Source organism: Aedes albopictus, chromosome 2 (genome assembly GCF_035046485.1).
Source record: "Aedes albopictus strain Foshan chromosome 2, AalbF5, whole genome shotgun sequence".
NCBI classification, from domain to species: Eukaryota; Metazoa; Arthropoda; class Insecta; order Diptera; family Culicidae; genus Aedes; species Aedes albopictus.
The window spans coordinates 174557475-174572230 of NC_085137.1; the positions used below are offsets into that span (position 1 = coordinate 174557475).

The following is a 14756-nucleotide window of genomic DNA, read 5'->3' on the forward strand; positions in this document are numbered from 1 at the left end:
TTTATTTGCCAACAAGGCATTGAATACGGATTGCGTCACTCGGGAAATGTTTTGCGGGTGATATGGTGAGTCGTATACTGGTCTCGAAACGTTGTGAGGGTTTAGTGATAAAAATGCTAGCCAGTGTTGTGTTAGTGCCCTAGAAATGCTGTATCTGGAATATCTGTTTCACATCCTCCAACATGTGCAATATGGGACCTCTAGGAGCGTTACAAAGGGATTCAGAGAGCTTTCCTCAAACACTTTGAATCGCTTTTGAAACCCTCTGGATCTCCTGAACACCCCATGAACAACACTTTGAAACCATTCAATAAATTAGAACTGCGCTAACGCAAGAACCTGAAAATACTTGTAAGAGTGAAACCCTCCGGAATCCCCCTGAAGCTCCCCCGAAACAACGTTTGAATGCCCTTGAAACCCTATACATTTCCTTTGAGTACCCCTGGAACGCCCCCGAAATCGCATAAAACCATCTGGAGCACATCTGGGACGCCTCTGATTGATTGACAAAACAACTTTTGTACATATGTTGTATTATCACTTTAGTCAAATTTAATTATCCTAAATTAAAGTACTACCCTCAATAATATTTTTAGTATAATCAAAGATGGTTAGAATTTCATTCTAACCATCTTTGGTATAATGCAGCATCTATTTATTACGTAACGCTAAAATCGACATTTTTCGACCACTTCCTCCACCCTCCGTATCGCTATCTTGTATAAAAACCCTAAAATTTGTGTATGGTCCGTAACGCTCGGCCGTCCCTTCCCCTAGAGCATTACGTAATTTGTGCAACCTAGGAAATTTCCCGCAAAACTTTTTTCTCCCAATTGAATCTTTGTTTTTTTAAGAAAAAGCGCGCAATTGCAACTGTAATTCAATCGTAAGCTTACGATTTTTTTGCAATAGTGTCTCGAAAAGTTAACTCTAAAATTACTCTCACATGCACATGGGAGCATAATATGGGTGGTTGAAAATAAAATATGAGTAAAATACCATTATTTTCATACATAATGAATTTGTGTTACATATTACCAATTTGCATTCATTATCATTATAGCTTGCCAGTCAATTTTTGCACTGTTTTTTTTTTTAAATACTGAGTGCATAAGGCTGACAAGGTAATACTCGATTTCAAGAGCAAAAAGCAAATTAATGCGACAACTGGTTTCAAAACAAAACAAACCTCTGATAAAAATTTAGAAAGAATCCTTGATTAAATTACAGATAGAATTCGTGGAGAAATTTTATATAAATTTCTGAAGGAATTTACGAATACATCTCTAGTCAAATTCCTGTAAAAATCTCTAGAAGAATAGATTAATCCATGTAAGAATATCTGAAGGAATCCAGGAAGGAATCCAGAAGTCTCGACGATACCAAAGGATGATTTGCGGAGAAATTTATTGACGATATATATAAAAAAAAACCCTGCGTAACCCCTGGTGGAATTTCAATTTTTCTTGAGATATTTTTTTTAAGAATTCATTCAGAATTCCTATAATCTGATTCCCGGACGGAGGAATATTTGGAGAAAATTTGTAAATGCTTCTAGAAGAACCTCCTAATCAATTTTAAAAGAAGTCTTCAGTCTTGTTCAGCAATCTCAAAATCAATCAGTTCAAAGAGAAACTTTTAAATGGATTCTAAGGAAAAAATGCTGAACGAATCTGAGAAAATACATAGAAGAGCATCCGAAGGAATTCCTGATGAAATCTGTGCATGAATTCCTGGACAAATTCCTGGAAACAACCCTATATGAATCACTGAAAGAAAGCGAATTAAATTACAATCCATGTAAGAATTTCTGAAATAAAATTCAAAGATCTCTGGAAAAAATTCTGAAGCAATTTTCGAAGGATTTTCTAAAGAAATTTCTAGAACATTTTCTTAAATAAATGTTGGAAGGTTTTATGGAAGAATTCCTGGAAAAAGTTTTAAAGAAATCTGTTAAGGATCCATTAAGAAATTTTGGAAGAAGTTTCTGATTTTCTTGGAGAAATTGTTGGAGGAATTTCTGAAGGAATCTGTGGAAGATTTTATAGAACTACCGGAGGAATTTCTGGGAGAATGTATATTGAAATTTCTAATGAAGTCTATATTATGTATTCTAGAGGAATATTTGTAGTAATTTCTAGAAAAATCTTTTGAAGAATTTCAGAAGAAAACTCTGGAAAAATTTCTGCAGATACATTTTCATTCTAGAAAAGTTTTGCAGGGAAAGATTTTTGTGAGGAATCTCTGGAGTTATTAAGCTCTAGTTTCTAAAAAACTCTAAAGAACTCCCTAGAATATTTTGAAATAAACTTTGGAGAAAACCCTCTTTGGAATCTCTCAAAAAAAAAAATGAGGAATCTTTGGAAGTTTACTTCTGGTAAAATCTTTAAATGATTATCAAGAGATATCTATAGCGGTATTTCTAGAAATATCTATAGAGAAATTTCTGAGGTAACCCATGAAAGATTTTCGAAAAAAAAACCCCTTCAAAATGCCTAAAGAAACCCCTCAATAACTACTAAAAGAGTGTTTAAACGAATTCATGAAAGATTTTTTTAAATTTCTTTGAAAAATATCCAGAACAATTTTTCGATTAGTTTGACTGATTTAGGCTAATCACTGAAAACTTACAAAAAGCCACCCTACAAGAATTTCTGATGAAATTCCTGTTCGGTTTTCTATGAAAGAATTGCTGGAAAACATCCATGCAAGGTTTTCAAAAGGAATCCTGGAAGAACCTTCTGGAGGAATTTTGAGGAAATCCTTGGAGAAATTTCTGTAGAAATTCATGGAGAAATTTCTGAAGCAATCCATGCAACACTTTCATAAAGAATCTTTCCCGACATTTCTGGAGGAAACAATATTGACTTTAAAGAGAAATCTCTGAAGAAATTTCCAAATAAATATCTAGAGCAATGTTTCTGCCCAATTTCTAAAAGAACCCATGGAGGAATTTCTGGAACAATCAGTGCAAAATTTCCTATCTATACGAATGCTTTTTTGAAAGTATTGAAATCAACCACTGGAGGCATTCCTAAAGACACTACTTAGAGAATATTTCCGAATGCATCCGTAAAGGAATTTATAAGGGTATTTCTGGAGAAATTTTATAAAAGGATCTCTAAAGAATTTAAAAAAAAAACATATTTTGGAAATTTTTGGAAGAATCCCTAGGCGAATTTCTGAAGGAATCCCTGGTGAAATTTTACGAATGCATTCTTAGGAGATTAAATAAAACGAGAAAGAATTCTTTCAGAAATCTTGTTAAAATTTTCGAAGAAATCCCCGGAGGAATATTTCAAAGATTTTCTGGAACCCCATCGGAGGAATTTCTTAAGCAATCTTTGAGTAATCCCGTGGAGAAAATTCTGAATAAATATTAAGAGTAATTCCATCCCGGCCAGCACGAACAGAAGTGTTCCCAAAGTGCCAAGTGTTATGACTCGAACTGTGAACCCACCCACCATTTCAATCGAGGTGCTAGGGTCCAATGAAACAAGTGCGGTGCAGAGAAGAAAACAACATTCCGCCGTGTGATCAACACGAATCGAAAACAAGTTGATTCACATCGAGCCCTGATGAAGATCCCAACCAAAGGATCGAAACGTTGGCAATGATCTAAAATAAGGACTGTATCGGAAATTAACTATAAACATTCAAAATGCTGTATCTCGAAGCACGGTTGGTCTTTTTATTCCGGTTCTTCTATGAAATCCTCAGAATATAGTTAAGTTTAGAACAGCTTGAAGAAATTTGGAAAATATTTAGTATTGTTGAAAACAGGCTTGTCCGCACTGAGCGCATGAAAATTCTACTCTTTTGATTTACATCATCAAAACCATTGTATTTATGTAATCTTCCTATTTTACCTGATAGAAGGATGTTTGAATATCCTAAATGTCACTTTGAACTGTCAAAATATCGCACCGCAGTGCCGCACTGAGCGTGCAAAGAGAAATTCACTGGGGTGAATTCACCCGGGTGAAATTCTCTTTGCGCGCACAGTGTGGCACTGCGGTGTGGTTTTTTGACAGTTCGAAATGACATTTAGGATATTCAAACATCCTTCTATCAGGCAAAATAGGAAGATTACATAACTACGATGGTTTTGGTGGTGTAAATCAAAAGAGCAGAATTTTCATGCGTTCAGTGCGGACAAGCCTGGTTGAAAATATGGTTTTATAAGTATGCCACACAAAATAACAATCTGTACAAACTGCATTTTTTTGAAATATTTGTAACATGTCAATCATTTGTAGCGAAAAAAAATTGTACGGGGAAAAATCCGGAAAATAATGATTATTACTGGCAGTTATGTACACATAACATATCACTTAAAACCGGCTTTAAAAATTCTTATTTTGGATAGAAAAACCTCCAACATTAAGAATACGGTCTATCCCAAAAAACACCTACTTTTTGGTCGAACTTTGACGCTCTGTTTTAAATATCTTCAGAGGTTATAAAATTCCGTTCTCTAGTAAAACTACCTCTTCAATAGATTTAAATACATACCCAATCGAAAAAAAATGCAAATTTCCAACTTTATGTATTTTTTTATTTGCGTAATCGTTCTTTGAAGACGCACAAACAAAGAGTTCCTCGAAAAATGGCCTTTTTTCATTTTTAAGAATTGCCCTAAACTGCGGAGGTATTTTGTCTTGATAAAAATAATTTTCCTATATCATGAGCATTGTGGAAAAGAATATATTTGTGCAAAAATGAGAGAAAAAATTGAATATTTTCCCACAGTTTTCGCAATTTTAAATTTTTAGGAGGTGTCCAAAATTTTAAAAACATATGTACAATCTTTGAGATAAAAGTCCAAGTTAAATGATTATTTTTCGAAAATCAGAACTGCCATTCTTTATTTAAGAGATTTATATAGTATCTCCAAAAATAAAGTTATGTTTATTTCGAACAGATTATTTTCCAGGCAACTGTGAACGTTTATAGTTAATTTCCGATACAGTCCTTAATCAACGCTTTTCTGTGACTGAAAGCCGAAAAATAGCAAGTTTTACGTAAACCCAGTCATACTCCGTAGAATATTAAGAGGATGGTTTTAAAGATATTTCAGGTTAAATTTTAGAAAACAATTACTAGATGAATTTCTTAAGCAATCCTCGAAGAAAATTTCCGAATTTGAGTTTTTGAAATAATCCGTGAAGAAATACCTGGAATAAATGCTAGGGGATTCTTTGGAAAAACATTCCTTCCCTTTCTCGATGACTTGTGGTGATGTGATCAGCGCTGTTATTAACCTGGCCATGGTTACACTTAGCTAGTCCCCCCAAGTCATATCCATTGGTTCTCTGTAAAATTTATATTATTGGGGAAAGTGGGGTACGATGCCATTTTTCAAACTTTCATCGTTTTCAATGATAAATAGCTTCATTTACTAGAAACCCAGTAAAAAATTACCGAAGTCGGTAATCAGGAATAGCTGTGTAAACCAATGTATTTCCATCGATTTCAAAAACTGGTTCGTAAAACGGAAGTGGTGCAAAAAGGCCATCTGCCATGAGGTAAGATGCCACTTCATGAAAACGTTCAAAAATTACGTCCATCATTTTTCGGGAATTTCAGGCCGAACATATCTAAAGGTCCTATCTGAAGAAGAGAGGCTCTCTTTGGTTTCTCTCTCTTTCGTTCATATCTCAGCTGTTTATTTGAATTATGATTATCTCCTTGTATAGAACGATGGTCAAAACAATCTTCTTATGATTTGTACTGCAAAAGTAGTTGAAAAGTGTTCCATTACATTGCAATAATTGAAAGAGTAAGCGAGCAAAGAGAGCCTCTCAAATGCAGATAGGACCTATTGAAATGTTTGGCCTGAATTTCTCTCCCTTTGCTCCTCTGTTCCGCTTTTTTCGTATGCTCAATACATGGAGCATACTAAACGATGGTCGTCATATTTCAATGACCCCTAACATGAAAAGCGTGGACATCAACAACCATGCGCCTCCATGTGGTCTCAATCTGGAAACACTTGGCTGGTAATAAAATCACCATAAAACCCTAATTGTAAGTACGAAAAATCGGAAGTTGCCAGTTTTCATTGGGAAATCGTAAGATTTTCCACGGGTGTGGCGGCCTAGTTTTATGTAAACATTTCTTGACACCATTCACCTATAGTAATGGTCAAATCACACCGAGGAATGATTTTATGAGTTGGGCCATTTCACCCCATCTTGGCATTTTGGGTTTCGTTCCCCTACTCTGGTCAATCACGGAGTAGCAAGTACATATTGTGCGGTCATCTATTCTCCAGCTCATGTTCATTGACAAAGTATTGAAAAACTATGTTAAAAGAACAAGGGTGGGTGGGTTTGAAATTGGATATGTCCAAATGACATTTTCAGCACTGGATGAATGCTTGACTTTTTTTCAGATACCTAACATCAGCGAATGGAAACAACATTGATAAATTATCATTAATTGGAAGCATTCCATAATGCAACAGAATCTCAATCATAGCCCAGAATGTGACTCACCAGACACTCACCAACAGCACTCGAATCAACCTTGCCGAGCGAGCACCAGAAACATGATATCCTGTCGTGACGCTTGTTTGTTGGTTTTCCACGCCACGCCACGCCATTCGTGTTGTTCGTTTGCATGCTGCAGCAGATAGATTTTCATCCGCACGCACGACGCTGCGCTGGCGCTGGCTGATCCCAACTTGGGTGCATGCAGGCAGTAGAGAGGATGCAATTCGATGTTTGTTGAGTGGCGGCGTTATGATAATTGATGTTATCATAACCGTGATTGTTTGAGGACATAAAATTTGGAGTTAGTGAACGAACGAGTGCCTGCCTGCAACTGGTGCATAAGTTCGGAGTTGTTCATGAGAGAGAGAGAGAGTAAGAGTCATGTGAAATTACTACCAACTACAATATTATAATCATTTGACTATCAAATAGAGTCAAGCATGGTATCAATGGTATCCACACCACCGCAGTTGGTGGGTTAGTTTAACAAAGTTAGGGCGTAATTAAATGCATTGCTGGTGGAAACAATAGTGCCTGTAATTGATTTGGCGGTCATTTGGTGGTTCGTTGGAAACCATTTTTTGCAGACACTAAGTGGCGATGGTGCTATAACAGGTAAATTGGTTCAGATTATTGTGAGTAATTGCTATTATTTCCATTGAAAGTCATTAAAAGTAAAATGATAATCTGAGCTGCATTTTGGGGTACGAGATAACAGTGAATTTCGATAATAAAATATATGTGGTTTCATGGCATTTCAATCGAAATCACAATTTTCAAAGCGGACGATCCACAGAATTCTAACAAATTCGCAACGAGCAGTTGTATTACAAAGTATGTCGAACGTTTGTGTTTTTTTTTTTCAAATATTTTCAAATGCCTCAAATTTAATAAAGTTCCAACAACATGATTCGGAAAACAATTTTCTTACATATCTGACAAAAAACATGGTTTTCCCGTGTCCACTGTTGTATGCTCTGTGTGTTTTTTCTTGTATTGATTTTCATTTAGTCTTTACAGCCAATGGATGAAGACGGTACTCATAACTTTTTTTATGGCATCCCTGATAAAATCATTGAAATAATCCCTAAATGAATCTTGGGAGGAATCCCTTAAAGAAACCAGGAATAATTTCATTTTCCTGGGAGAAATTTTCGAAGGAAGCCCAAAATCTAGAAGGAATCTTTGGTAGAATATCTGAAATAAACCATGATTTCGGATCGAATCAGGACGAATTAATGCAAAAATTCTAGGAGGAATCTATAAAGCAACCCCAGAAGAAATCCCAAAACGAAACCCATGATGGATCAATGGAGGAATACCGAAAAGAATTCCGGGAAGTATTTCTGAACGAATTCCGGGAGGAATATTTGACGGAAACTAAGGAGACAATTTAAAAGAAATTTCTGGAAAAAAAATTCTGAAGGAATCCCGTGTGGGGGGGGGGGTTAATTCTTTGAAAAAAAAATACTTAAAGGTATCTCAAAAAGAATCTTGAGTGGAATTCTGGCAGAAATTTTCAACAGAAATCCCCACAGGATTCTCGGGAGTTAGTCAATAATGTGTCGAAGATAAAGTACACGATGGCAAAGGGCTCTAAGGAGGAATGACGGAAGAACGACGGTGATGAAATCGAGGCGGTTGAAGAATTCGAGCACTTGGACTCACTGGTGACCGCCGACAACGACAACAGCAGAGAAATTCAGAGACACATTGTGGCAGGAAATTGAGCTTACTAAGGACCAACGCTGCAAAACGATAAGGAGGGCGTCCAACATAGCTCTGGTCCTCATAAGTTCCTACCTCATGCTTCCACGGGTCAAGCGATGACAAAGACCGCCAGCTAAGAGTTGTGTGCTTAGCTGGTAGTGCAGCCTGGGCACTGTTGTCCTTCTGATTTCAGCTAGATTGAGAAGGTACGACCCGAGCGTCTGTCCAACAAGGAGATGCGGCTCAAACAGCGTCTGTGCTGGCATCCAGCGGCTGAGTAAGAAATGCTGCATCACGCCCAGCTAGATCCATGGTGCTAGCCCCATCAGCCTAATCGTCCCAGTGTTGGTTGGGACGTTAAACAGAACTGGCACGATGCCCCCCGCGGCGAGACAGGGGTGTTGGCGTAGGCGCAAAAAGCCACCCGTAAAAACCCTCATTGCGATTAACATAGGAGAAAATACGACTCGATACAATCGACAAAGACCCACGCAACGCAATAAGGACTATGATTGGAAACTTGGAACATGGAATTGCAAGTCACTCGGTTTTGCAGGATGTGACAGGATAATCTACGATGAACTACATCCCCGCAACTTCGATATCGTGGCGTTGTAGGAACTTTGTTGAACTGGACAGAAAGTGTGGAAAAGCGGGCATCGAGCGGCTACCTTCTACCAAAGCTGTGGCACCACCAATGAACTGGGAACAGGATTTATAGTACACCTAAACCTTGATTTACGTCCACTATTGGCTTAGCGAAAAAAAATTCTACCGACCAAATAATGATCAAAATACACATTTTTATATTTTTGTACACTTCTCCTAATCACGAAGATGTTTTAAAAAATATAAAACTGTTGAGTTTGCTCATTGTCTTAGCGGTAGAATTTTTTGTCGCTCAGCCAAGCATGGACGTAAAAAAGGACAAGGTGTATTGAGCAAGATGCGACAACGTGTGATCGGGTGGCAACCGATCAACGCAAGGATGTGCATGTTGAGAGTTAAAGGTCGTTTCTAAAACTACAGCATCATCAACGTCCACTGCCCACACGAAGGAAGACCTGATGACGAGAAAGTAGCGTTCTACGCTTCAGTTGGAGCAAACATACGATGGTTGCTCGCCGCGTGACATGAAAATCGTTGTCGGCGACACGAACGCACAGGTAGGAAGGCAGGAAATGTACAGACTGGTAATCGTGCAAAACAGCCTGCACGCCGTATCGAATGATAACGGCCTGCGATGCGTAAACTTTGCAGCCTTCCGTAGTATGGTAGTCCAAAGCACCTTCTTCCCCCGCAAAGATATCCACAATGCCACCTGGAGATCACCCGACCATCAAACAGAAAACCAAATCGACCACGTTCTAATCGACGGTAAATTCTTCTCGGATATAACCAATGCCCGCACATACCGCAGTGCGAATACAGATTCGGATCACTATTTAGAAGCTGTATGCATGCGCTCAAAACTTTCGACGGTTATTACCACGCGTCGAAGTCGAACGCCGCGGCTCAGGATTACTCGCAGCAGCTAGCAGTGGCCCTACCAACGGAAGAGCAACTTGGCGCAGCTACACTTGAAGATGGCTGGAGGGACATCCGATCCGCCATAGGTAGTACCTCGGCTGCAGCGACTCCAAATCATAGAAACGACTGGTACGACGGCGAATATGAACAGTTGAAAAACGAGAAGAATGCAGCATGGGCCAGAATGCTGCAACACCGTACGAGAGCAAATGAGGCACGTTATAGACAGGCGCGGAACAGACAGAACTCAGTCTTCCGAAGAAGCGCCAGCAGGAAGAACGAGATCGCGAAGCGATGGAAGAGCTGGAAGGTGGCGTTGTAACAGATCTTGGAGTATGTGCACAGGACGAAAGACTTCCAGGTCCTGACCTCCAAAAGATTAAGGAGGAGGTTGGCCGGTTGAAAACAACAAAGCCGCTGGAGCAGATCAACTACCAAGCGAGCTTCTAAAATACGGTGGAGAAGCACTGGTGAGAGCACTACACTGGATCATTACCAATATTTGGGAGGAGGAAGCATTACCGGAGGAATGGATGGAAGGTATCGTGTGTCCCATCTACAAAAAGGGCGACAAGTTGGATTGTGGGAACTACCGCGCGATCACACTACTGAGCGCTGCCTACAAGATACTCTCTCAAATTTTATGCCGCCGTCTATCACCGATTGCAAGAGAGTTCGTGGGGCAATATCAAGCTGGATTTATGATGAGTGAACGCGCTGCAACGGACCAGATGTTCGCCATCCTCCAGGTGTTGCAGAAATTCCGCAAATACAACGTGCCCACACATCACTTGTTCATCGATTTCAAATCGGCGTATGATACAATAGATCAAGAACAGCTATGGCAGATTATGCACGAATACAGATTTCAGGATAAACTGATACGGTTGATCAAGGCGACGATGGATCGAGTGATGTGCGTAGTTCGAGTATCAGGGACACTCTCGAGTCCCTTCGAATCTCGCAGAGGGCTATGGTCCTTCGTGCTTGCTGTTCAACATAGTTTTAGAGGGTGTAATTAGGAGAGCGGAGATAAACACGAGAGGAACGATTTTCACGAAGTCCGTTCAGCTGCTTGCTTTCGCTGATGATATTGATATTATTGCTGGTAAATTTGAGACGATGGCGGAAACGTACATCCGACTAAAGAGTGAAGCCAGGGGAATCGAATTAGTCAATAATGTGTCGAAGACAAAGTACATGATGGCAAAGGGCTCCAGGGAGGAATCACCACGCCCGTCACCCCGAATTTATATCGACACCACCAGAGGAATTCAGAGGCGCATTGTGGCAGGAAATCGTGCTTACTTTGGACTCCGCAGAACTCTACGATCGAATAAAGTTCGCCGTTAAACGAAGTTAACTATCTACAAAACACTGATTAGACAGGTAGTTCTTCATGGGCACGAAACATGGACCCTACCACGTGCAGAGGACCAACACGCCCTTGGAGTTTTGGAACGGAATGAGTTTTATATACATACAGAAGGTGGCCAAATTTTTTGGGATAGGCAACTTTTTTTTCTCTCACAAAAAAGTACAACATGCTTTAACTTTTCATAGAGTGCATCAAAAAATCTCAAATTTTGACTGTTTGTCAATCTATTATATGTGCATCATTGGTACAAATTTGGGCTCGATTGATTAATGTTTCGCAAAGTTAGAACCGTTGGGTAAAACACAATTTTTTAGACAACTCACTTTTGAGCTGTCATATCTCGGAAACCAGTGAACCGAATTGAATGAAATTTTGAACGTACACTAACACTATGTGAATGCTTCACGAACTATTAAAACATAGGTACTTTTTGAACGTTGAAAAAAGTTATCATAGATTGACAATTTTTGGATTTTTTTTTCGAAAAAAATGTAATTTCGCCGTAAGAAAATATTACATTTTATAACGTCGTATTAAGTATCAATATATTGTTGATTCAATTTGGTTCACTGGTTTCCGAGATATGACAGTTGAAAAATTAGTTGTCTCAATAGTAGTTTTTTACCCAAACGGTTCTTACTTCGCGAAAAATTATTCAATCGAGCCCAAATTTGTACCAAAGATGCACACATAATAGGTTGACAAACAGTCAAAATTTGAGATTTTTTGAAGCACTCTATGAAAAGTTACAGCATGTTGAATTTTTTTGTTGGAGAAAAAAAGTTGCCTATCTCAAACATTTTGGCCATCCCCTGTAGATACTGAAGATTACATTTTTCAATTTTTCTGTTCCGTCACAGTGGACCAAGTAAAATAGTTCAATATCACATGAATGATAGTCAACAAATGCCGTATTTAAGGGGGGGGTGGTGATCTCTCCCATTTCCGAAGGCGCCCCTCCGCCCTTTGTCAAAATTAGGAGAAACTTCATCCTTGTCGCCTTTTTTTTTTTTGAACGGACCCGTTTTCAAAATATTCACCACGAAAGAACTATCTAGGATGCTAGGCGTATACTGTTCAAGAAGAATATAACAATTGTAGCCTACGAAACTAGGGTCACTAAATAGCCTAGTGGTTAAGGCTATGAATCACCAATCCGAAGACGGCGGGTTCGATTCCCGTTCCGGTCGAAAAAATTTTCTCGACTCCCTGCAGGGCCTGGGGTCTTTAGTTAGCCTTGTGGTTAAGGCTATGGATAGCCAATCCGGAGACGGCGGGTTCGATTCCGTTCCAGTCGGGAAATTTTTCTCGACTCCCTGGGCATAGTGTATCATTGTACTTGCCACACAATGTACTGTATTGTATTCATGCAATGGAAGCAAAGGAAGCCCTTCAATCAATAACTGTGGAAGTGCTCTACTGCCGTGAATCGCAAGTCAGTCCCATCTGCATTTTGTGCAAAAATGAGTTAATGACCGTTTTCGAGCTTTCTTCGGATGATCTTTCAGCTGCGTGCAAAATAATACATAGTTTGTTCAGTAAAATTGAAAAACAACACCAAGTCAGATTGTCCCATAATGAAATGTAATCGCATATCAGTCCCATTACGAACTTGTGCACCCTCCAGTGCAAAACCTGACACTATATTAAGCCAGTTTTATATTTTTCACTGTTACGTTATCACGTTTGAAACAATGTGTGAAAATTTCATGATAATTGCAGGAGTTTTCAATTCATGGCGATTTTTAAGAGTTTCCCATAGAAATCGAATTTGAAAACTTCAGAGGCCATTTTCTCAATGCCTACTTTTTACATATGGGATTGACTTATGATTCACGGCAGTCTAGGAACACTAAGTTGAAGAGAGGCAGGCCAAGTTCCAATGCGAACGTCGAGCCATGAAGAAGAACGGTAGTCGCCCATGGCCAATAGAGTATCATTGTACTTGCCACAGAATGTACTAATTCATCCAATGGCAGGCAAAGAAAGCCCTTCAATTAATAATTGTGGAAGTGCTCTAAGAACACTAAGTTGAAGAGAGGCAAGCCAAGTTGCAATGCAAACGTCCCTAGATGACTTTAAGCGAAGAAACAATTGATCTATTATATTTATATATAATTTTCCGCTTTTCTTTTGACTCATGCTGCACCAACCGGCTGCGATGCGGCCATGTTTTTGAAGTCATCATCTGTTTCAGGTCAAACATTTGATTTAGGCGTAGTTTACGAGTGATATTTTTTCTTTAACAAAAAAAAAGCTCTTTACATCCCCAATTGCGGCCTAATTTGAACACGTTTTAATTTATTGTAACATATTTCAGCTAAGAGAATTAGATTTTTTCATAATTCTTCTAGTATTTTCGAAAATTTTCTTTTTTGTTGAGGAAAATATTACGCGCTTTTCAAGTGTTGGTCCAGAAAAGATTACTGTTTACAAATTTTGCTGTCAAAATGGGGTTCAACGCACAATGGGGGTCAGAGATGTTGGCTCGCTTTTTTACTGTGGGGTAGTATTTGGATGACAAGTGGCTGCTGTGCTGCACTTTCGCCAATCGATAAAAACGAAATTTTTGCCAGCATGCTGTGAGCATTGACTGGGTATAGGTGACGGTCGTTTTATTTCCGAGCGAAGCGAAAGCTTCAGGTCTAGCAAACTTGTTGGCTGCGAGCAGGGCTGGCTGTAAAATCCTCACTGCCTGCTGAACTTGAGTGGAACGGTGTGTAGGAGGAATCGACCAAGCAGCTTTGAAGTGTGCTAGCTATCGTGAATGTGATCGACGACTAAAACTGTGTTGCTGTTGCTGCGGTGATCGGTGCGGTGCTGACTGCGCAAGGAAGGGTGCTATACAAGCGTGCGCGCGACTTCTTGTTCCCGAACGACACCAGGCGACGAACCTCTGGTGGTTGTTGGTGGCTACGATCTGCCACGCTCTCAGCCCGATCGGGTTCTTCGGAGTCGTTGATATTTTAAACAAATTGTTTAAATGTTCAGTCGTGAGACGGTCGTCAAGATGAAAGCAGCTGCCAAGTTCGGTCTCAGTTTCCTAGTGCTCTTCAGTGTCGTGTGTGGTGAGTTTGTGTGTGTCTTCTCTAGTTCATAGTGTTCATAAACTCTGCGCCAAAGTCGGCTGGCGCTTTGACCTAATTGAGCAATTGGCAACCTTTGCTGGTCGTCGGGTGCGGACACATTTGCATCGAAAAAGGGGGAGAACAGCCGTTATTGAGGCACATACGGGTGTGACAAAGTGGCCCCATCTGATTTCGCGACGGTTGTGAGTACGTGTACAGGAAATCAATGTGCGCTGCATTTCATCTGTGAAGTGTTTTCTGCATCGTGGCTTCTGTTGTCTGGCTGGCTGGCAACGATGCATGGATGGAGTGGATGAACTTGAAACTTTTACTACTTCAACGCAGACCCACTCTATGCAGATCAGATACAGTTGAAAACAATCGAGTATCTACGTTGTAGATGGTCAGTGAGAGCGAGAGGTGGATGCAGATGGTGCACGGCAACTCGAATGATTGGTTTGCACGGTTGCAAGCATAACAAACCGCATCCACGTAGGGGAGCAGTTACAGCGATGCTTTTACGGTACTGGCTGCCGTCAGTGTAATGTAGAAAGTACATTATGAAGATGAAAA

At 39.6% G+C, this 14756-nt stretch overlaps 1 protein-coding gene across 1 annotated transcript in view; it reads left to right on the forward strand.

Annotated features, from left to right (window-relative positions):
- Nucleotides 1-13891: 13891 nt before the first annotated feature.
- LOC109622834 (protein obstructor-E) overlaps nucleotides 13892-14756 on the forward strand; it is a 28240-nt gene continuing 27375 nt past the window's right edge. The window contains exon 1 of the mRNA XM_020077279.3: nucleotides 13892-14183. Within this exon, the coding sequence (XP_019932838.3) occupies nucleotides 14099-14183 (85 nt within the window). The 5' untranslated portion in view covers nucleotides 13892-14098. The remainder of the gene's footprint in view (nucleotides 14184-14756) is intronic.